We start from the raw sequence: 22,765 nt of genomic DNA, 5'->3' as shown, positions 1-22,765 counted from the left end.
TTGTTTATTTCATTTTCGTTTGTTTTATTTAAACCATATTTTCGCTTGCCTACACGCGTGCGCGCGATCTCTACCCAGTACTGGATGTTGTTCCTGATCCTAGATTCCCACACACACACATTCCATCGTTTCCTTACTGGGCGAAATTAATGTTTGCGTGTTCGTGTGTTTATGGGGTAGATGTTATTGTTGCAATGACAAGGTGTTGTATTTCCGAATTTGAGTCTCTTCTTTTGGGAAATTGAATCCATACAAAAAACGTATACGAATAAGTATATTCTTACTTGACAAACATATACACAAACACATGCGCACACAGCTCTTAACAGCTACTCTTTTGTTCAACGGGTCGTTTTGCTTTAACTTTTTCATATAAAACTAAAAACAAATATACCCAACCGGAGCTTACAATCTCAATGAGGGTGGAGAAACACAAAGCACACAAAGCACGGGACGAACTAATCAACAGTGAAAAAAAAAATGCAATTCAACCACCGGTACCAACTGCTGAATACACTGTTTGTTTTGATTAGAACCGAGGTCTGTAGGGGTTCGCAAACATTTTTCATACATAAATTGATGTTAAGCCATTCTCTTCCTTCGAAAAATAAATCCAACCCCTCTCCATTAGTGTGTGTGTGTAGTTGTGTAGTTGTATTCGTATTTAAGGGATATCGGCTACCTTAGCTTTTTCACCCTTCTGGCTTACCCAAGTGTGCCCACTGTGACCACAGTTCCATTCCCATGCTACTCGCGAGTGTATGTATAATGTATAAAATATGCTTATGTAAAGATCACAATCAAATATAATCGCTGCCTATCATCATCACGCCCTAGCTCCGGTCCGGTCTATCGGATCATCTGCCCCTGCCTGTGTCTGGCCTCTTTGAATTATTTTGTTCAGTGTGTAAAAACTGCTACTGCTACAGTATTGATGATGATAATGATGATTATGATGACTCGGGATAAGATGCAAGAAACGATCCAAAACGCTGCCCAGCAATCCTTTCATTCGTGCTTCCCTTTCCGAAGAGACCTAACCCTTCTATGCTATGCTGCGAACCGGCCGCAGTCATTACCAAAAACCGATCCTGCAACTCTCGTCCTCTTTCCTCTCATTATTACCTCTTACCAGATCACATTCTCTAAAGCTCACGCGCATGTACAACACAATCACACATTACATTCACACACCCGTCCAGTATACAACACACACACACATACACGATAGGGAAAAATGAATAAGAGTACGATGAAGCAGAGGTCCGTGTTGGAAGTAGTAGCAATTAAATCCAGTAGTAGTTGTTGGGTAGATGCTATAGTATGAAAACATAGCTACATTTTGTGCGGATTTACAGTATTAAAACAAGGACGAAAGCGAGTAATATTGGAAGAAAATTAAAGATTTTAACCATAAAGCGCCCACCCACTCATTTCTTTTGGGCTTGTTTATCACAATCTGCTAGCATCGTACTCGGGTAAAACATATTTCCTATCATCCCTGTGTGTGTGTACTTGTTCCATTGTCAGCCATCACATCCGGTCAATTTTTTGCTTGTTTTTTTCTATTCACTTCTCTTTTTACCATTCCTGCAGTTTTGTATGAAAAATATGAATTCTGGTTGCAATGCGCTCTTTCTCTCCCTCTCTCTTCTTTCACTCTCTTCTAATTCCGGCTATCTCCTGCACATTACAAACACACCTAGTACAAAAGCTTATGTGCTACACAGTGTAATGATGCTTAATGTAGATAGTGCTCGTGAGCATTATTAGTACACCAGTTGTTGCTTCTTCCGCCTCTCCCCCTCCCCCTCGTTTCTGGCTGTTATGTTTATCTAAACAGTTGCATACTATGTTTCCTTTTTAGTTGCAAGTCTTTCAAACACATACGCATACACTTAAAGTATTGTTTTAGTAGTGTAGTAGATGATTTCATTCCATAAAATGTATATCGATGCGTACGCGTGTGCACTTTCCTACCTTTCCTGCGGTGCATCGGCGGTATGTTTAAGTATTCGAACTGCTACAAGTGTTGGGGGGTATTTTTGGAGGGGGTATGTTGTTGTTGTTGTTGTTATTGTTACCGCCATCCGCATGCTCCCGCATCTACAATGGTTCAATGTACAAATGATTGCACGATACGTCGATTCGTTATGCTACGTTATGTGTGTATGATACTTTTGCTGATCTCACACCATACTTATGCTTTGCTGAACACATGTGACAGAGTTTGTGTGTTTGTCGTTAGTGTGGTTGTTTTGTGTTTTTTTTTGCCGTTCCAACCCCGTTCTTTTGGTATCTTCCGGTGTCTCTGAATCCACCCTCCCCCCTCTATCCCCCCGTTTCCACAACTTCGACGTAGAATAAGCTGTTACTTTTTGGTGTGATATTCTGTGTGTTTTGTTGTCGGTTTGTCGTACTTTCCTACCACCGGCGGCGTCGTTTGTTTAGGGCCCATTTCGTGTTACGCTAACATGTTCTAAGTAATGCTTACACATACACCCACCCACACCCGCACACACACAAGGCGACTAAAGCATGCATTAAGCTGTTTACGAACATTACACGTGGGATGTGATCCAGCTTCTTGTAGAATGTTGTTCCGTTTCGCTCTTCTTGACACCACACTGGCACAGAGACATCAAATTAGCGACTGGTGCACTGCACCGTGCATGCAAAGCGAATGCAGTTTTCGTGTGTATGTATGTGTGTGTGTGTGTTTGTATGTATGTATGTAGTTTTCAGTCCAGGCCTAGCAGCCAGTATTTGGAGGCTAGTGTGCCCCATAGCTGCCCTTAACGAAAGGTTCTTGATTCGCACGATGCCTCCAGCGTTTGTGGTGCACAAACGACAATGCGATAGACCCTCCTACCAGCCCCCTGGGGTGTTCTATCAAATCCGAAAGGTGTATGCTACGGTTACAAGTATAAATATCAGTCGTCTCTACTCCTACAGAGCACTTTTCTGGCTAAGCCAATCGCCTGATCTCAGAGAATCTCGCAACACCGGCAGTACCTAGGGCGCGGACCGTTTATTGTTGGTGGCGGCGTAACCGGTGCAAAGTAAGCGTGAACCTTTATGTTGGGAAGATGATTCTGGAAAGCAAAAAAACGAGGTTTGTAACGTTCAACCCGATAAATGGAGGGGCCGGTTTTTTTTGCCCGCTTACCCTTAAACGACGGATTGCATTGCGTGAAATGAGTTGGCAGTCGTACAGCTCTATCCGTTGCAGATTGTGACAGGATATTAGATGCTCTAGCGTTGCGTCAGTGATCAGTGGACAGTTGTCAAGCTCCAGGACGGAAAGGCTTTCAGCGGCACAGCCACCGCCGGCCAGCTGCCGGATGCCTTCGTCCGTTATCAGCTCGCAGTGTGATAAAGTCTGACCGGAGAGAGAGAGAGAGAGAGAGTGTGGAATTAGAAGTGTAAGATATACGTTATAGGACTGAAGTTCCATTTCTTACCAGCTTCTCCAGACTAGGACATCCCAATGCCAGGTTCTGCAAAGTGGCATCGGTGATCAGACTACACTCTTCCAGATCCATGCGCTCCAAGTATTTACAGTTCTGCAAACCAAAAACAATATTTTTGAGAAAGGAAATGGAAATGATGAGAAATGCACACAACTGTGCTCACCTTTGCCAGCGCGATGAAGCCACTATCGGTGAATTGTGCACATCCGGCGACCTCGAGCGTGTTGAGGTACTGATTATTCATCGCTAGGGCAGTGAGGGACTGATCGGTAAGCTCGGTACACTTGGACACGCACAGCTGCTTCAGGTTGCAGCATTTTTCTGCAATCTTCGATATCGATGCATCCGTTATGCTCTGGAAAAGGTCAAAGGACACAAAAATATATGGAAAAATAGTATGGATCCATCAGTTTCTTGCTTCGCGTGCTTGCAGCAGTGCGCGTGACTACTCACATCACAACTATGTAGATTTAAAACCTCGATCCCGGGACAGTACAGTGCAAGCGCGATAACAGCCCTATCGTTCACCTGCTTGCATCCTGCAACGAACAAATAGCAGAAGTGAGTGTATGTGTGTGTGAGAGGGAGAGAGATAGCAAGACAGTAAGATAAACACAGGCACGTTAAACCCATTTGCAGCATGCATTCTAATGAGGGCACATTATCACATACGTGTAGTTTAAACAAACAGTGACTATTATGTTGACCAACCAGCGATACGCAATGTGCAACACTTGTTTGGCCACTCAAACACGGTAAGATTAAACTTTGGCTTGCACAGAAAGGAATATTTTATCCAACAAACATTGTCGTCGTTTGTAGTTGGACGGTGTGATGCTTACCTTTACTGCTGAACTTTTTGATCTTGTTGCATCCCCTAGCGAGCGCTTCGACGCCATTCTCCGTGATTAGATTGCACCAGGATACATTGATTTCGGACAAATTCTACAACGATAGTGGAAGGCAATTCAACAATTGGTAAATGATATTAAAATGCTTCTCCAAAGCTGTCTACCTACCGGACACCCGTCGGAGAGTGCCTTAAGGCTGCTGTCGGATATTTGCGAGCACGACTCCAAATTGATCGCGGTCAGCTTGGCGCAGTTCTTGCTGAGCTGCTGTATGGCAACGTCGCTGATCTTCTTGCACTCGGACAGATCGAGATGCTCGATGTTATGGCAGTAGTTGGCAAGGGTACGGATCGAGTGGCTGCCGACCGACTGGCAGCCCCGCAATCGCAGATACTTCAGAAAGCCGCCACAGCGCTGTGAGATGTTTTCGATCACTGGACCCTAAAAATTTTGCCAAAAGAAACTTGTGAGTAACATGCAGTTGTATTTCCGGTCGAGCAGTTTTACCTCAATGTCTCGTTGAAAATCGAACAGATCTATCTTTTGCCAGTTGGAGCCGTCCAGTGCGAGAATATTCCAATATCGAGAAACCTAGCAGGGCAAGAATAACGGTTGCTAGGTTAAATCTGTAAGCATCATTGGTGCCTTGGATGCTTACCTGTCCACAGCGGCAAAGCGAGGTTACATCAAGGTATGATAAAATGCGAAGCAGAATTTCCTTTGGTAGTTTTCGTGAGATCTCATCATCCGGAATGATGCACGATTTCTAGAGCAGTGATCGAATATAGGAAAGAACAATAGTATTTAGATTAATATATAATAAAGGACTACATCATAAGAAAGGTGCTTGAAACGAAGTTATTTAGCAAAATAATAGAAAAAAAACTCTTCTAGGAACTACGTAGTCATACATGGAGCTTGTTTCAGTACACAAATCACGCCATCGATCAATGCAAATGATTCAACCCTCTCTCTGAATGTGAAGCACTCCACCGTTGGTTTACAGCAAACGACGTTCTTCTTGATCGCTTAGTAATTGCTTACTTTTCAACGGAATGTAAATGTAAAACACACTCCTTCCAACGCTTTCCACACCAAGCCACACAGTGCGAGCGAACACTGAAAAAAAGGGTGATTTCGACTCCCCTAACACCCCTAACCTTAGCTCCTTAAAGCAGGTCAAGTAATGGACCACCGTTGTCGGAGGTCAAGGTTTACGAGGGGAGACATGCATGTACGGTGGTGATAGCGCCGGACGGGCGAACCGTGATATCGCGCACGGTCACGACACCAACACACCGTCACTGAATGGGGAAAAACGAAAGATAGAGCTAGCCCCGAAGTTAGGGTGTAAAATTTCGGCCGTAGTAACTGTTGACCCAGGTCAGTACCGTTGGGTATCGTTCGGATAGCGGATATTGAGGTTAGCCTTCGTCCGTGTGGAGTGGAGCGAACGACAAAGAAAACTTACGACTGGCATCGCCCGTCTACAGCTACGGAAGGAGTTTCTTCTTTTCATCCTCCTCCCAATCTGCGATAGAACTTCTGCTGGAGTTTGTGCTGGAGTGTTCTGCTTCGAGAGCTCCGGAGCAGACAAAGGACACACGGCAAAACTGTGCTTTTAAAACGCTATCCAAATGACTTTTTCAACGTAAAATTAACAGGACAGGCAAAATGTACAAGTCCTGTTGCAAACCTGCTGCTGCTGCTGCGCTCGTCGGCTGTAGACATCGTAGCTACGTTGGCTGTGATACTGTTCCTGGTAATGAAGATACTGGGGTTGCTGCTGCTGCTGTTGGTAGTACTGAAGCTGCTGTTGATGCGTCCCGCGAGATCCGTTTCCATGGTGATGGTGATGATGATGATGGTAATGATGATGATGGTTATGATGGGAATAATGGCTGGGATGGTAACGATTCATCTTGAGGCGCGCTCGGATAACTTTGATGGATATGATTAGCTTGGGCGATGAGTTTTGAGACAGTCCGTGGTTTTCGTAGGAGCACTGATGGTCACCTTATAAAATCCACAGTGGACACAAAGAAGGCACACACTGCTAGCTATCCCTGAGACAGAAAACTGAAGACGTGAAAACACTTGCTGGTGGTGGGTTTCCTATTTCCTGAGTTTGGGTTTCAAAATCCTTCCTAAAAGTCTCAAAAAAAAACTAGCACCGTTGGTCGTTATTGCACACCATAGCAGCTTTGAAGTGATTCCGGGAAAAAACTGCCACACTAACGGTCCCTCTTCTCCTAAGCGCTTCGTGCAAGGATTCTGCACTGGTAACACAGGTTCCTCTTTGTCTCGTGTGTCCTGCGCGAAAAAGGAGCAGGAAAGTACAAAGCACAGCCGGGGGAAGATGTCTATCCTCGCACTCCAGTCGCTCAGGATGTGTGTGCCCTGTGCCGTCGAGACAACACAACTAGTTTAATAATGCAACCCCGCGCGCATTGCTAGTTCGGCAGAACGGTATTCGTTCGCCGTGCTGTGTTAGTAAACCCAAGACCCAGGTCCCATCACGCCCGAGTGCTAAAACTAAGAAGAAACAAGTGCTGCCCTACGCATTCGCAAACCACGCGAACGAAGTGGCGGAGAAACCCAATACATGGGCGTACCGATCCTGCTACGGGGATTCCGTTTCATGTCGCTTCTGAATGAGAGCAACCCCCCCACCATCAAGAGCCCAACGGGGTGCTGCAGGGGAGATGAGTTGTGACTGGAAAGGACCACGCAGGACGATGTTGGTGGCAGGCGAATGCACACGTTGTGCACACAAAGAGACCCGAACGCCCGATCCAGTGCAGCCCGAAGGTGGTAGTGCACGGTTAAAGGGCAAGGCAGTGTAAAGCGAGGCAAGAGGGAAGGACTTAGCTTTCCTTGGCATTAGTCGGTGGAGGGTTTGCCACGTCAGATGCTGATGCTGACACGAAAACGGAACACGAAAACCGCCGAAGACGAACCGAAGCCAGATTTGGGACAGCTCGCGACAGTCGTGTGGTGCTCCTGTTGGTTGGAGCGGAGAAGAAACGGATGAGGTATTAAACTTTATATGGAGTAGTACCTTCACCAGCACCACCATCGTCGCCATCATCGAGCATACGCAGCCAGACGACGCTATGCAAACAAAAAACCAGCAGAACAGCGTCGTTTGCACGACGCACCCGAAAGGATGAAAAAGGGATCCAGACGACAGACATCAGCTCCTGCTCGCTGGGGTGTTTTTTGTCTCATTGGCTCACCCACAAGCATCCTCTGCGGGCAGCGTGACGGTCTGGTTGACAACGCCCGACACTACTCCAGCCGATCCTTCCACTTCCGAGACCGTGGCGTGGTGAAGCAACAGTCATTAGTGACGAAAGGATTCTAGGTACACACAGTGAATGCTGGGGGAAACTGCTGGGAAACGCTTTAAGAAGCTTAAGTAAGCGCCACAGAAACTAGGGAACCCGTGCAGCTGGTGAGAATGTAGACAAAATGCTTGTTGTTACTAACTAAATGGAATGGGTTTTAGGGAGATTTACTTTTTAAGAATCTGGCTATTGTGAAACCCATTGGTACCATACTAACGGACGAGGTAAAACAGTAACATAGACATGACGAAGACGGCCACGAATACTTTGTAGAGCGCATGTGTCTTCAAAAACCGATAACAAAAATGCAGACATGGCACTTCAGTAAGGAAAGATGAGCATTGGCACTGCACACACGGGTAGTTACTGTTATATTTAAATGCAGCAGTTTTTTTGATAAAGTATAACTCAAAAAACTGTGAATAGTTGCTTTGATAATCCTTAAAATTGTGGCACATACTAGCCTTTTTTAAATGAAAACATCACTCCAAAAAAGTCCCAACATTCAACACACACTTTGTTCTATTTGGGTGGAGGTTTTGTTGGCATTGAATCTAACGACTCTTGACTTGACCTAAATTCGTACCACTTCCCTTGGCAAGGGGTCGCTGGTTGGTGTTATCTGCAGCCCCGCCGCATCCCAAGTGCATCCCAGGCAAAATTTTGTTTACTTTAAGAAACTGCGCACCAGCCAGCCCCAACAGTATGCCTTTTAACCCTCGCCGCCACGTTGCCTAGACTTATATTTTTCAGCACCGTATGGAAATGAGTTGCAGTTGGGTCCTGAGCTGGTATGTAATACATCCCGCAAGTGGGGAGATTTTCTTCTTCCTTTTTGAAATCCGAAGAGGGTGTGTGCCAAATAAAGTTCCATGGGAGAAGGCAGCGGGAGGATTAACACCATTCCTCCCATCCTTCACTGCACATACGTATGATCGCATCGTATTATCTTACTTTCTCCTTCGGCGAGACACCTTTTCATAACACAAGCCGTATCAGGGGGATGTAGGAGAGGTTTCGTGTTTACGACTGCGCTTCTTCTTTTTGTGTGTGTGTGTGTGCAAAAGCATGGTGCAAAAGTTTGACCTACATCGCACGACAGGGTACGATAATACAGAAACAGGGAGATGCAATATTGTGACGAAGAGAACACAAACACAAAGTTGCAGTTAAATTTTGCTGCTAATCAGAATTGCTAATTTCTTAGATTGAGCTTTAAAAAATCCAAAACCTCTTTGTAAAAAATGCACCTATTTTCAAACTGCTCAAAACGACTCACCAGGTAGAGGAGCTTAATGATAACAAAGAACCAAAGTGTTTTAATGCCTTTTCGGGTTATTACAACTATAGAATAGTATCGCTTTCTAGTCTAAATGTGTGTGAAGTGTGTCAAAAAACGATTCAGCCACCCATGTCCACATCAATGGATACAAAAATGCTCCAAAGCAAGGAAATTTTTCTTTCTGCCATTGCATTCCATCGCAATTGCTATGTTGGATCACATTTGAAATGGCAGATCAATTGCACTTCGGGAAATTGCGCCACGAATAACAACCGGAAAGGAAGAGGCTGACCACGGTCACACATTCAAGGTGAGTAAATTGCTCAGTTAGCTTATTTGCTCTTTCTCAGCGTACAAAGCACTCGTCTTGGCGTAATGGACAAATGCGTGGATCATCAATATATTTCCACGCTCTTCCTAGAATCGTTTTCATTCAAGCATTACACCACCCTTCCTACAAAATAACGTACATGTTCATTAATCCGGCGAGGGAGAGTTCAAGCCTTACCTCGAATCGATTGCGAACCAGCTGAATCTGGTTCATCATCTTGTCGTTCGGCTCCTTGGCGGAGCTTTTCTGCCGCGACGGTGAACGCTCTCCGTTCCGTGCCTTCATCGTGCTAACTCCGTGCCGTTGTCGCGTGCGTTGTCGTAGCTGGTGGTGTTTCCTCCGTCTGCGTTAGGCTCACTTCCGGTTGGAATTTCGTAACGGTTGTTGCTGTCGCTGTTGCCCTTTCACTCGCAGCAGGCGAAGAAATTCCGGCGCACGCTTAGCAACCGCTGTCCCGATCGCGCAGAGGGTGGTTCTAGCTTCTCTTCTCTTCCCGATCTGTGTTTGTGTTGGTGTGTGACCGCCCGTCAACGAAACACTGCTTCGTTGTTGCGGTTGTCCTCCTCCTCTCTTTGCGGTGTGTCTCCAGCGCAGGAAGGCAAGGAACTACGCAATAGAAAACGGTCTCGCCTTAACCAACAAAGAAGCAACAAACGTCACACACAGCGATAGGGAGAGAGAGAGAGCACCGACACAAACACACAGGCGCAACCCACTCGATCAGCAGCAGCAACAGGGTTCAAGGGAGTCGTGAACCTCACACGGATGAATTGAAGGGAAACCGATGACTGCTGTGCGGATTGAATTCACGCTTCCTGAGGGCACAAGCACACACGGCTGGAAGGAAGGGGTCGTGGGTGTGGGTGTGTCGAACGCACTCCAATATAATTGAGAACGCACAGCGAGCGATTCCGGGCAGGCGGGAGGGTCTACCGGAAGGGATGGCTCTACATTGGCTAACGGCGACAGTGTGTGGTCGGGAGCACTTTCCTTTGTTTGGAGGATGCACGCGCACTGCACGCACACGTATGCACCCCGTAACGCCGTCACTCTAGCACTGCGCCTTCTAGATGGGGTTTTCAATTTTCTTGCCAAACGTTTATCACTTGCCACTATCGACACTACACTTGCACCGTGTACTCACTACCACGGCAACAGCAACTACACTTTGCCAAACAGTCCTGACTGCATTTTACGCAACAGCAACTAGACACGATCCTAAATCGACTAGAAACAAGAAACCAGGGTTGTAACCACCCTACTCTTAACATTGATTGCGCGAATGCTCCCGGACACCTCCCCCGGAATGAATTGATCTACTTCCTACTTTGCATGAACCCATCGACAGACGACACACTCCCGGCTAATGAGGAAGCCCCTACGTTGAAGCAACAGAGCACAAACTACGGCACACTTGCAGCACGGAGTCCCCCCTTGAGCTGGACTGGTTGGATGGATTCTGAAGCGAAACAGACGACCGCGTCGAAGAGGCCCCCGTGTATAGGCCCGTCCGTCCGTCGTCTGCTTCGCGATTAGCAGCGAAACAAGGGAAGCAGAAAAAGGGCACACATCGTACACACACCGCGGCAAGACAGACACCCATCGCCACAATCAACACCACCACCACCACCAACCCGCTACACACATTCGCACACATGTGGTCAACCCCACTAGCGGGGGAAGGGGGGGGGGAGAAAATGTGTGTAGGCTATTTGTTTCTTCTTACTACCTGTCATCGCCCATCTCTTACCCCAACCCTCTTCTCTGAATCGACCCCTTCCGTGCGTAGTAATTGAAGCATTCTTGATTCAATATGGCGACACGACTTCTTTTGTCGGGTTCTTCGTGTTCTGTGTGTGTGTTTGTTTTTTGCTGTTGCTGCTGTAAATTGTTTGGCCTGCTTCGTTGTGTGCGTTCCTGTTTCAGCTTGTTGTTGTTTTCGGTGCGAGGCCGTTGTGGTACGCTCTCACTCTCTTTCAGTTGGGGCGGAAAGGGGTGAAAAGGGGAGGAATGGGGAGGATCACATTATCCGCTCATCTCATTTTGGGGTTGTTTTTGTTGACACTGCTGTGTAATGTGAAGGGTGAAATAGCTCATTTCATTCATTCCACAAGAAAGGTCACATTATAGGAACATTTGAATGAACATTAATGTTGAATGGCAACAACATGAAGACAAATTTCTCCGTTTGTTGTCCATCTTGCCACCAACAGGGCATAGGCATCTGTCGGGCCTATGCTGCACCTGTATTATTATGATCAGCTGTTCGGGCATTGTATTTGACACCCGTACAAAAAAAAAACCTTTACCATTGCCTACCCCTTCCGCTCCTTGCCAACACTTCCTTTGGTCACAGCGCATAGCAGGGCTCTCTTCTATTTACTTTAACCTTTGACAGCCAGTGCCTAGCACCGTTTAGTGTGTGTGGTGGCATGCTGCGATGATTGATGTGTGCCGTTTGTTTTGTATAACGAACCCAAAACCCCGCACAGCACTATCGCGGGTGGTGTTGTACACGGTTATTGATTTTCACCTCGCCTTTGCTCGAATCCATGCCTCATGCAAGTTACACTAATTGGATAAAAACTTGCGGTGCACTGTGTACGTTTTAAAAGTCCTTCTCTCCCTTGCGCACTCACTCACGTATCCCACTCGCTCGGTGTTATCTCGCTCCCACTTGCTGTACAAAACAAACGAACACAAACACACACACACACACGCACACTGTATTCCAGATTTTTGCTTCCCGAACTGAACCATTTCTTTCCCTGTCTCCTTGTAGTTTTTTTTTCTCTTTAGATCGCACAAAATATTCACAATTTATGTAATCACACTAGATCGGTTTGGCCGCACCATGCCGCCCTGACCGCACACGATCCGCTTAGCAATGCAGTCGTGTGCAGGCAGTGTGCAGAGATAGGGCATCAACACTGCTGCTTCTTTAAATGCTACGCAATGCCACTTGCACCACTGGCGAAGGAAAATAGGGCGAAGCTGCACGGTTCAGTCCCTTCCGTTTGCACGAAAATAGATAGTGCCAGCTTAGAAAAGAGCATAGAGGACGCATACAGCCAGCGGAACAACACACACCTTGCTGCGTTTCAACGTTTTCCACACGGTAACAACAATCGGGCAGCGCTATCCTGCTGCTTTTTGCAAACAATTTTTCTCCTGCTGTGCTGTGACAATTCCACCAATTGGAAAATTCGTTTTTTTTCCTCGAAACATCTGCACTGACAGCTCCGTGCTCAAAACATGGCAAGGTGTATAGAGCAGTAACGATAGAATGTTGTTGTTGGGCAAACATTAATTTGAGTAATAGTTTACTCTTGGACGGTGTACCATTGAAGATAAAATCAGCATTTAAGTAATGTGGCACAACACTTTTATGTTTGAAATAATTAATAAGTAAAATGCGCCTTTCCAGCATCCTGCGCACACCTTGGCCGACCGTTGACATCTGGAAGTGTTACGAAGCGTTACGGCACGAAGGGGCAGCGAACGGGAGTTGTCAAACAGTCCAGTATTCGTCGCATTCGATATTCATTCCGCGAGTGTTGCTGGAATTTATCAAAATTCTAGATTAGTTGCGCTTTGCATTCCTTGTTATTTGCGTTTAATTGCTTCCACACATCCCAAACAGCAAAATGGTAAGTTACAAACAGCGCCCTGCGCGGCGGAAAAGCGGAAAACGACCGTTTACAGCACCGATGTTTTGTTTTCCTTTTCCTTTGTTAACGCTTGCCTGTCTTCCCGCAGACTAATCTCACCGAGGATCAATTGGCTGGTAAGTGCTGCAATATTCTAAACTTTCCAGCTGCGTGCCGTTCTGTGGTGAACTTAGACATCGGTCATAATCGATACAGTTTTAGTAAGGTTTCTACATGGATTTGTTCCGAAAAGTACCACTTCCTGTTCGAGATGTTGGAATTCCACAGCAGTGACGTCATGTGCGGTGCCAGTGTAGGGTACGCTCTGAGTTGTCATCGCGTATGTAGGCGAGTCTTCTTTCTCCGTTCAGCGTAGGTCGGTCAGGAAAGCGGTTGGGGAGAGGTGGTGGAGGCGAAACCATCGCAGAGCGATGACAAATCACGATTTTTAAAAACCGTGTAAGAATGTGCATCCGTTGCGGACGTGATAACCAACCGGTGCGGAATGTTTGTTTAACATTGACGGCCCACAAGGCAAGACAGTTTTATGGCTGGGGCTAGGTGCGAAACATCCACCCGCCCTGTGGCAGATGTTAGAACTGGTTGAAAAGTGACTGAAACACGCTGAAGGAATATTTTGCGATTAGCTTAAAAAATGCCACTGAGGACGCACGTTTGGAATAAAATTGGATTAGTTTATTGGTAACACATTTCCATCGTCAGATTGCAGCTGTCGCGCTTTTCCAGTCACCATCGAACATCGGCCAAATTTAAATATTCGTAAGTTTAGTATGTTTTAATATTCGTTCAAGCGATGAAAGTAGAGATTGAAATCGGTTAGTCCAACATTTGAATGATTTTACCTGCATCGCATTGACTGATAGCTTATCAAGACGGTGCAGTGAAGATTTGGCCTTCGAACGTACTGATAATAATTTTACATTGTAGCGTATTGATTATTTTTCAAATCATTTCAAGACTTTTGCCACAAACTTCGTATGTAGAGTTGTTATTCCTGTTGCAACCATTCGCTGTTTCTGATTCATTGATTTCGTACGGATCAGAAGCCACTGATGGCGGTGGCGGTATCAATTTCAATTAATGTCATTGCTATTCTACTAGAACGAGGGACACGTTTCACGTACGAACGTAGATAGTAGCGAAACTATCGGCCCGGTTCATGCCTCCCGTTTCCATTTTGCCCGTGTAACATTATCAGTTGTTATTTCGAAACGCCAGATAGGTGAGCCCTGTTCGATGAATCAACACGTACTGAAAGATAGCGGCCATCGGGAAGGTGCAACCCACCATCTGTTACTAAAGTGCTATGTAGATCCTTCTGTAGACGAAGAAAGGGGTTAGAACTTTGGCCAACCGTCGCGTCACATGGCACCGATTCGTCAATCATGCTTTCGTGCGAATCGATAAGCCACGACGTCTTGCGTTTGCTGTCTTATTTATATCCCCGTATGCAGCCCTGGACAAGGCAAGGCGCGCCATCGAAGGCTCACAACAACAAAAGAGGGAAAGATGGAGCGAGCCTTCACACATACACACACAAACACGCCGTTCCACCCGTACCAATTGCTGGCTTAAGTTTGCGGTTCTGGGTCCGTCATTGGCAGGGCTCTTCGCGTGATACGTTTTGCTAAAAGAAGAAACGAGGTCAAGCCATTTGCGACGCGCGTTCCTTAAAAGGCAAACAAGTTGCCCGTAGTCCACGCGTGGTGGATGGCGGTGTGGAGTGACCTCGCAAAAAAAAATGGACCCCATCTCGCACACCCCAAAGCCAACGTGGGGCCATGTCGTAGAGTCAGTTGTTGTGACGAGCGGAGTAGTTCTTTGCATCCCCCACCCGATCACAGCCCTCATGGCTCATGGCAACTTGTTTCGCTTTCGTGCAGTGGAGGGGTGTTGTGTTTGACCCTTCAGTCACAATGGAGGTTCGGAACCTTCTTTTTGATTGTTGTCTTCCAAGAAGCGGTACGATGCGGTGATTATTGTGGTCTAGGTTAAATAATACGCAAAGGTAGCTTACTATGTGATGCTCGTGATCTTGACGGCCTATGCAGCACTACTGTGGATTAGTCATTCGGTTGAAAGGTTGACTCTCCCTTGCACCCTTCCTTCCCTTGTTTATCTCATTTTTGGAGCCTTACTTGGAGTCTTACAGAAGGCAAGCAATCAAGAAACAATTCATAAAGGTAGAAGATTACATGATCTCCATCAGTGGTTTAAGGGCTAAAAGGTTTGGTAGGGCAGCAATTTGTCATCCGAAGGGAATATATCCATATGGGTGAGAATGAATGATTAATTATGAATTTGCATCGTTGGATCGTGTAGTTATGATGAATTAATAGTACCTTAACAGTAGTGTATTTGTTGTTAAATAGCGCTGTACGTCTATTGATCATGTAAACCAACAGATTTACATTGATAGATACACTATTCGGAAGACTTTTGGAAACTGTTTTAGTAACATACGCATGCTCTCACTATGCGCTATTTACGCGCCAATGCCTAGCGAGTGAGAACAGAGACCCGCCACCGTTCAGAGTTAGTATGTGTGAATCAGTGCTGTGGCAGGCCGCTGCCTACATCATACAAAGATCTGCGTGTGGTGGCGATCGTACGCGCGCGCCCTCCCCCCTCGGAGAAGAAGGGTGATCGCTGCTGCCGAACATAAAAGATTATTCAATTTTCTTCCATAAATGGCGTTGACTGTGCGATGGCGCGGTGGTGCGCTGCTGTTGTGTGTACATTCGTACGCTACGATTGCCTTCGTTTGGTCAGCCCTCGGAGGACTCGTACGGTGGGTCCCCATCCTCACCTCCCGCCATCTTGGGACTCCCCTCGTGCGCGCGCGCACACCCTTTTCTGCTAAAACACTGTCTCGCATATTGTAAAGTTGCAGTGTGTATATTTGGTAAAAACGGGTTACTTTTGAGTGTTACGCAGTTGGGTAGGAGTTTATTTTATTGTTTCGTTGTTCGGATGTGAAAATGTAGGTCCGTCCGCGTGTGTGTGTGTGCCGTCATCTTTGGTTTTATAAGGCAAAGCAATTTGGTGACTTATTTTGGGCTACTCGGGCCGATTCGGATGTAGCGGATAGTTATGAAGACCCTTCTGCGATGCAAGCAAATTGATTCGAACAAGCTTCCTGTTGCATGTCTTAATTGTCCTAATTGAGAGACGTATGTAAACAATTCAATTGTGGTGAGCAATGTTTTCTCGTTTTCCATGCAAAACTTTTGGTGATCTTTTGGTGTGTAAAGACACTTATTTTCCTTATTTTACTTTACTTTTTACTTTTGTGAAAGTCTAAACATTTCTGTGCCTTTTGTGCCACCCATCCCCGAATTATGGCTTGCATTACCATATAAATAGCGATTGAGATTGTCTCCCAAAGGCGCGAAAGGCTTCTCATAACCATTTAGCATCTCCAGTCTCCAGTGGGAATCCACCACCCTGCAAGGTTGTGGGAAACGATGTGAAATGAGCCATTTTTTTTTGCTTCTTAACAGCAATAATAATACACACAACGAATGGGCCTAATTGATACCTCGGCAGTTTGGTAGAAAGTGGGCTTTATAGTGAAAGAAAGCCGAGGTTGAGGTTTCACACACAAAAGAAGTGGCGAAAACAGTGACACTGCAGTACCCTTTCCTACTTTTAGCAATATTAAGTTAACAGATGTTATGCCACGACGGACGGACGGGTGGCAATGCATTCATATAATATTCACTCAAATAGCGCGTGTGGCGCTATTTCGTCCTTCAAAAGTACGTCGTTGATGATGCCTTCGCGCGCATGTTTTAGTATTATGGTTGCCGTTTGCAATTATCTGCACGAGATAAATGCATTAAAAAACCAGTGTTGATCGGTCCCACTGCAGCAGTTCGGGGGTTTCAGGTTTAGTTTTGCGTTATTTTAATGATGTTTATTGCATGTCTGGGAAGGAAGGACTGAATGGTGTCTGTGACCCGAAAACTCCACCCCAAGACGACATTATGTTAAGATTGAGGGAATGCATCTGCTACAACAATCTTTCCTGGATGCATTCTTAATCAGTTCTAGACCTCAAACTTTTGGATATCTGCATGCACACGGATATGACACTCCTTATCTTATCGGTCGGGTGTGTGTTTGTGTGTGTGATTATAGATCCATCCAAGGCTTGTGCTGTCTGTTTTGTTGTTCATGCAGTAATCATGCAGGAGAAGAAACAAAACTGGCACTGGAGGAGAAGAGGAGGGAATGTGTGGCCTTCTCTTTTTGCTCGTGCTCGGGAAGTTTGACGACGTCGAGTGTTTGTGTGTGTGTTTATCCAGTTGCACATGCGAAAACCCTTTCGGTCGGCGTTACATTCGCACACTACCCATGCAGTGCACTTTTTGCTCTTTTAGTCGCTTGCTGCCCGGTTTTCCCACCACCACCGTCGTCGTCGTGTGTCGTGTGAAACTGGGAGAGCCTTTCGAACGTCTCGCACCCCCCCCCCCCCTTCTTTTTACCACTATGCGTTCGCATTCACGCAGATAGTGAAGTTTTGCGTTCCGATCTTTCGGCCGATCGCGCCACGATCATCATCTCGCGGCTGGCTGGGCTAGCATGGGTGCGCATGGCATAAGGGTGGGGTTGTGGTGTGAAGCAACGGCAGCATCCCTCTCTCTGCGCTTAATATGCCCAATATGGTTACGGAGACGGAGTTGTGCTGTAAAGCAGCAGCAGCAGCAGTAGTAGCAGCAACACAGGTCGGGGTGGGGAGGACCACAAAGCTCTCACGGCTGCCTGCTGCACGGGGTTCGCTAGCGGACAGACACACCGACCAGACCCAGACAGACACACGGGCTGGTATCTTTTGCCGCTGCCAGTTGTCAACATACTATCCGATCGTCGACACACGGCCCACGGCACGCGCGGCACGGTGTTGGGTCCTCGTTGGTATTTTGCTTCTTTTCTGTTTGTGCGAGATCGTGTTGTGCACGCGCCTGCTAGATCACAGTGACATTCGATCCGTCCCAGCTGATCCGTCGTATGTCGTTTGACCCGTCATTCTAGCGGGGGGTGGGCTGTGTGTTGTGTGGAATGGGTGATTTGATCAAGTGACGCTGAGACCTGAGGAGAACGGGAACGGGAGAGGAGAAAGCGCATGGAATAGTGAGACGAACGTTAAAATGTGCTAAAAATTGCGTCAAAGCGAAAAACGCGCCACGTGCCATTCATTTGCGTTCTATTTGAAGTGACGACTCGCAAACTCTTTCTTTTCCCCTTTTTCGAGCTTTTTTTCTCTTGCTTATTCCACTGCAGTTTGCTACGTTTGCAGTTTTCGATCCGGGACGTTATTTTCCAAGTGTTACGTTTCGTGGGTTTGGTGTGTGTGTGTGTGTGTGTGTGTGGTGTGATAAAAACGCGCATTACAAACAATAGTGAGAAACGTACCTTCGGGGCGCCGCTTGCTTAGTCGCTTGGTCGCTTGTGACACACTACTTTACACCGGCTGTCCGTCGTCCGTGTGAGTGTGTGTGGTGTGTTGCGATGGTGACACCGAAAACCGCAACCACTCAAACCGAACGAAAGCGTGACCGTGAAATTGTTTTGTTTTAACCGCGTTTCCACCAACTCCACCGCCGTTGACCCTTCTCCTCGGTTTCCATCCATTTTCCTACCTATAGCGGGTTTTTCAGTCCAAGCTTTTTCTCTTACCCCGGACAGTTGGCAGTGTAGAGAAAGAGGGGTACAGATACAGGTGTGTAACTAATCTGGCGGCAGCTGCGCAAATAGAAAGTGTATTTGAAGTGAATTAGAAACAGTTGCTGGAAGGAAAAAAAACCGTATACGACCAAATCCGGCAAACATGTACATGTACGATCCACCGAAGAAAAACAATTTCACATCTGTGGAAGGTAAGATGCAAAAAAGTGATCAAATATCAGAATTGGTCGTACGGTGATTATTGGTTATTTTCTTAAAGCAATTGTTGCACTTTTGTAGAAATAAAGCTCTTAATTTTGGAATGCATCCGAGCTGCATCTTCCAAGAACGTGAAACTGGTGGCTGAGTTCGCTGTAATGCATTCTACCAGCTGCGCAAGTGCATTCGTTGTTGCATTCGCTGCAACAATTTGTGCCACAACGACAAACCCCCCCTACACACGACGGAAAAGGGAAATAGCTTGTTAATTAAACTGTCCCGTCGTATTGATAATGAAGCCCCCTTCCATGAAGCACAGGGGCAGAGCAAGAAGAAGGGAATTTGCCAAGTAAGGGCACCTCGATTGGTGGCACTGCAACATGTTTGTGCAACTGTCGACTGTAGCTTCTTGCCAAGTGGGGAAAATGCATGCATAATGTATAATTTGTAACCAGTACCAGCATATATTCCATCTCTCCCACATAACGTGGAGCCACGAACTACGCACGAAGACTTTCCTTTACTTATAACAATCACCCCTGTTTCCGAAAAGAAACAAATAACAGATTATAATCCTTTTTTCGTCGCATACTTGGTTCTCTACTCGGCACAGAATTCCAGGAGGCGTTCAATCTGTTCGACAACCGTGGCGATGGCAAGATCCAGCAGCAGCAGATCGGCGAATGTCTGCGAGCGCTCGGCCAAAACCCGACCGAGTCGGACGTGAAGAAGTTCACGATGCAGCTGAAACCGGACGAGCGCGTCTCGTTCGAAGTCTTCCTGCCCATCTACCAGGCCATCTCGAAGCAGCGCACGGCCGAAACGGCGGACGACTTCATCGAGGGGCTGCGCCACTTCGACAAGGACGCCAGCGGGTTCATCTCGTCGGCCGAGCTGCGCCATCTGCTGACGACGCTCGGCGAGAAGTTGGGCGATGATGAGGTAGGGAGAAGCAAGAAGAAGAAGAAAACATGATCAAATGTAGAGCTTTTGTCTAATGGATCGTTATCGTTTACGTTTAGGTGGAACAGTTGCTCCAGAACCAGGAGGACTCGCAAGGAAATGTCAACTACGAAGAGTTCGTCCGGATGGTTATGAGCGGCTAAACGCGTGTCGGTGGTGGTGTTGGTGGTGATGTGGTAGTGATGATGTTTTGTACCGTACCACTATTCTGTGCACACGACAGCTTTCCTGCGTTTGTTTAGTAACAGGAAGGCTGACCAAACACACACACACACACACACACACACACACTAACCCGATATAGACTTACGTGCGAGTATCGTTTACTTAAGCTACTTATGTTTCCATTCCGGCAAATGTTCGTTCATGGCGATAAAAGGGTATGACCGCGTGTTGTAGTGTACGCATGACGAGCTGGCGCGCTTTAGCAGAGTTTGCATTTTTCGCTTCTTAGATTCTTTCTACTACTTCTACTAAAAAAAACAGTGGTTGCAGAACGCAACAGTGGGGCACAAAGGCAGCAGCACCTTCAGAGAAGATGAACAATATTTTTGTTTTTCTTTACTTTTTAACACAAAAAGCAGCTCCACCCGCGGGGAAGGGTTTTTTTGCGTGCCGAATTTCTTTTTTTCTTATAAATGCTATTTTTTTTTTTTTGTTGCTGCGTCTCAAAAAATGCCCGATATAATGCCAAGAAAAGAAGCGTAGTGTATAGTGGGCAGTGAAGGAAAGGACGGTGTGTAGAGCGGGATAGGAAACGGAAACGCGTCGTCGTCGTGGTGAGAGAGAGTAAAAAGAAGGCAAAGTATTAAGCGACCCCGTCCTTTCCTTCAACAAACAATACACGATAGAGAGGGTTTTGGACCTTTTTTCCCGGTTTGTTTCTTTCGAATTTAAGTGTATCCGTGAGCCGTGTGTGTTTTTGATAATCAAGCACCTAGGAACTTCTCTTTATAAACCAATAAACTTGCTCCTTGTTTTGGAGACATATAAAGGATTATATTCGAACTGTGTTTCAGTTGTTGCTTTTTCATTCTTTTTTCTTCATTAAATATCTGTTTTGATTTTTGCCTCTCATCGTGCGCGGTACTGTTGTCTCTACTAAAATCGTGTTTTACCGTTCACATCTATATTTAATGTTGGAACAATTGCAACGAGTTTTAAAACCGATAAAAACATAATATAATAAGAAGTAGCGCTAATAAAAAACACCTTTCAACACAAAATAGCGTCTGAATTGGTTTGCTTTGCCCTGGGTGCCACAGGTGCCGAGGTGATGAGATTATACACATACATATCTGTTTCCCAGCCTACTGTTTGCTTCTAACCTGCTCTCTAACCCTTACCGGAGACACGGACCATCATTGCCCTATTGATTGATTGATTGACTGACGTTTCACACCGTTTCGCCCCATATTCGCAACATTTTAGCCTGCGAACCACGCACGCCGCCGTTACGAATCATCAAAGTCCCATTCGAAGGAACCATCAGCGTCCATGCGCATCTGCGAGAAGCTGTTGGTCATATTGATGTCGTCGTTATCTGTAAGAGAGGAGAAGCTGTTAATTGTGCTCATCCGACCAATAACCAATAACGCGACATATCCCTACCTTGAATCGAGTCAAAATCAACAGTCTGTATGCAGTGCTTTGCAAACTGTTCTCTAATGTTGGTGTGCGATACCTGCTTGAATACGGGGTGCGATGTTAAGGCGGAGGCACTGGGTCGATTCTTCGGGTCGCTGTTATCCGAAATGAAAGAAATTGCGTATTATTCCCTGGCCCCCTCGGAACCATTGAATCGCTTACCTTTCCGAACACTGCTCGGCAAACTTGTGCAGTGCATCGGTGAACTGGCGCGAGGCGTAGATCTGGCGCATCGAGGCGGCGGCCGCTTCGTTCGACTTCGCTTCCGCCGACTGGGCCAGCACCACCTCCTCGCTCGGTATCGTGCTGGCGTCCAGCAGCATCGGCAGATAGCCACCCTTCATCTTCTCCGTCAGCATCAGCGTGGTGGTGATGTTGGAGAACGGTTCCAGCCCGTTCGCCAGCTCGTACACCGTGATCGCCAGGCTGTACACGTCCGACTTTTCCGTGTAGCCGGTCAGATTCTGGGCCAGCACTTCCGGGGCCAGCCAGTTGAGCGACTTCACCGAGTGGGGCGGCAGCTCGTGCAGGTTGCGTATTCGCTTGCCCTCGCCCAGGAAGCTGGTGCACACGCGGAAGCCCCCGAGCACGGCGCGCGTCTCGTTCAGAAAGACGTGGCTGGCCCGGATCGACCGGTGGATGTAGCCCTTCCAGTGCAGATACACCAGCCCCTGCAGGATGTCGCGCAGAATGCACACCAGTATCGGTTCTGGGAAGCCCGTCTCGAAGTAGTTGGCCATCGTGTCCCGGCAGGAGCCGTAGCACATGAGCGGCAGCACAAAGTACAGATCGAGATGGTGCACGAACGCGGTGTGGTAGCAGAGGATGTTCGGATGGTCGAACTCGCGCAGATGCTTCGCCTCGTCCATCACGTAGCTGATGTCGTTCTTCAGATCCTCGACCAGGAACTTCTTCACCGCGACGTGCTGCCGGGTGGGCAGGTGCTGTGCCAGAAACACCGTCCCCAGATTGCCGAAGCATTTGGCCAGCTCCACCTTCAGCACGTAGTGGTTGATGTTATTGTCGAACATGTCGTCGCGGAAGGGTCCTTTATTCGCCCCCTAAAATGACCGCATCGACATTAACTGGCGCGGGTGGTGTGTTCGGTGCGCTTCGGGCTTCGTATTGCTCGCCAAGTCACTCCATCGGATACGTTTTCACAAATGCAAAATGTAAGTACTTGCGGTGCACCTACACACCTGGCTGGCTGGGGCTGGCGTAATGTCCGCGACGCGTTTGACGTTTCGGATTGTTGACAAAACAAATCGCTCTGAAAATTGTACCCCAAAATTACCCCGCATGTACCGC

At 46.9% G+C, this 22,765-nt stretch overlaps 4 protein-coding genes across 13 annotated transcripts; 2 read left to right on the top strand and 2 right to left on the bottom strand.

Moving 5' to 3' along the window:
• Window positions 1-3: 3 nt before the first annotated feature.
• Window positions 4-12,505, bottom strand: LOC120902128 (F-box/LRR-repeat protein 20). Of its 4 annotated transcripts, none has more exons than XM_040310648.1 (11): window positions 12,378-12,505; window positions 9,465-10,514; window positions 4,983-5,090; window positions 4,832-4,915; window positions 4,493-4,765; window positions 4,316-4,418; window positions 3,927-4,012; window positions 3,637-3,828; window positions 3,465-3,566; window positions 3,170-3,382; window positions 6-3,095 (listed from the first exon to the last, which is right to left on the bottom strand). In XM_040310648.1, the coding sequence occupies exons 2-11, from the start codon at window positions 9,570-9,572 to the stop codon at window positions 2,988-2,990; spliced, it is 1,377 nt and encodes a 458-aa protein (XP_040166582.1). In that variant the 5' UTR covers window positions 9,573-10,514; window positions 12,378-12,505; the 3' UTR covers window positions 6-2,987. The 4 variants fall into 4 exon arrangements, with proteins under 4 accessions (XP_040166581.1, XP_040166582.1, XP_040166583.1 ...); XM_040310649.1 differs by lacking the exon at window positions 12,378-12,505 and adding an exon at window positions 10,615-10,971; XM_040310647.1 differs by lacking the exons at window positions 9,465-10,514; window positions 12,378-12,505 and adding an exon at window positions 6,021-7,888 and having other exon boundaries at window positions 4-3,095.
• Window positions 12,136-12,906, top strand: LOC120902131. The gene is made up of 3 exons (XM_040310662.1): window positions 12,136-12,405; window positions 12,528-12,654; window positions 12,715-12,906. The coding sequence occupies exons 1-3, from the start codon at window positions 12,243-12,245 to the stop codon at window positions 12,872-12,874; spliced, it is 450 nt and encodes a 149-aa protein (XP_040166596.1). The 5' UTR covers window positions 12,136-12,242; the 3' UTR covers window positions 12,875-12,906.
• On the top strand, window positions 12,808-20,810 carry LOC120902130 (myosin-2 essential light chain). Of its 7 annotated transcripts, none has more exons than XM_040310660.1 (4): window positions 12,808-12,937; window positions 13,047-13,074; window positions 19,461-19,789; window positions 19,870-20,810. In XM_040310660.1, the coding sequence occupies exons 1-4, from the start codon at window positions 12,935-12,937 to the stop codon at window positions 19,951-19,953; spliced, it is 444 nt and encodes a 147-aa protein (XP_040166594.1). In that variant the 5' UTR covers window positions 12,808-12,934; the 3' UTR covers window positions 19,954-20,810. The 7 variants fall into 7 exon arrangements, with proteins under 7 accessions (XP_040166594.1, XP_040166591.1, XP_040166592.1 ...); XM_040310657.1 differs by lacking the exons at window positions 12,808-12,937; window positions 13,047-13,074 and adding exons at window positions 17,747-17,878; window positions 18,610-18,840; XM_040310658.1 differs by lacking the exons at window positions 12,808-12,937; window positions 13,047-13,074 and adding exons at window positions 17,749-17,874; window positions 18,610-18,840.
• Window positions 20,455-22,716, bottom strand: LOC120902129 (STE20-related kinase adapter protein alpha). The gene is made up of 3 exons (XM_040310653.1): window positions 21,620-22,716; window positions 21,422-21,552; window positions 20,455-21,353 (listed from the first exon to the last, which is right to left on the bottom strand). The coding sequence occupies exons 1-3, from the start codon at window positions 22,486-22,488 to the stop codon at window positions 21,265-21,267; spliced, it is 1,089 nt and encodes a 362-aa protein (XP_040166587.1). The 5' UTR covers window positions 22,489-22,716; the 3' UTR covers window positions 20,455-21,264.
• Window positions 22,717-22,765: the final 49 nt, after the last annotated feature.

This window comes from Anopheles arabiensis, chromosome 3, assembly GCF_016920715.1.
Source record: "Anopheles arabiensis isolate DONGOLA chromosome 3, AaraD3, whole genome shotgun sequence".
In the NCBI taxonomy this organism is placed as follows: Eukaryota; Metazoa; Arthropoda; class Insecta; order Diptera; family Culicidae; genus Anopheles; species Anopheles arabiensis.
Note: the sequence above shows the minus strand (reverse complement) of the source record. Positions and strands in the feature narration are given on the sequence as shown.

Coding starts and splice junctions, on each gene's coding strand:
- LOC120902128 (XM_040310647.1), bottom strand. CDS start 6,245: ATGAATCGTTACCATCCCAGCCATTATTCCCATCATAACCATCATCAT. Junction 4,766..4,831: donor ATTTTCAACGAGACATTGAG/GTAAAACTGCTC, acceptor CAAAATTTTTAG/GGTCCAGTGATCGAAAACAT. Junction 4,013..4,315: donor CAAAAAGTTCAGCAGTAAAG/GTAAGCATCACA, acceptor TGTTCGTTGCAG/GATGCAAGCAGGTGAACGAT.
- LOC120902131 (XM_040310662.1), top strand. CDS start 12,243: ATGCCACTTGCACCACTGGCGAAGGAAAATAGGGCGAAGCTGCACGGT. Junction 12,406..12,527: donor GTTTCAACGTTTTCCACACG/GTAACAACAATC, acceptor CTGCACTGACAG/CTCCGTGCTCAAAACATGGC. Junction 12,655..12,714: donor AAGATAAAATCAGCATTTAA/GTAATGTGGCAC, acceptor GCGCCTTTCCAG/CATCCTGCGCACACCTTGGC.
- LOC120902130 (XM_040310657.1), top strand. CDS start 18,792: ATGTACATGTACGATCCACCGAAGAAAAACAATTTCACATCTGTGGAA. Junction 18,841..19,460: donor CAATTTCACATCTGTGGAAG/GTAAGATGCAAA, acceptor TACTCGGCACAG/AATTCCAGGAGGCGTTCAAT. Junction 19,790..19,869: donor AGAAGTTGGGCGATGATGAG/GTAGGGAGAAGC, acceptor GTTTACGTTTAG/GTGGAACAGTTGCTCCAGAA.
- LOC120902129 (XM_040310653.1), bottom strand. CDS start 22,488: ATGTTCGACAATAACATCAACCACTACGTGCTGAAGGTGGAGCTGGCC. Junction 21,553..21,619: donor GCCGAGCAGTGTTCGGAAAG/GTAAGCGATTCA, acceptor TTCGGATAACAG/CGACCCGAAGAATCGACCCA. Junction 21,354..21,421: donor TGATTTTGACTCGATTCAAG/GTAGGGATATGT, acceptor CCTCTCTTACAG/ATAACGACGACATCAATATG.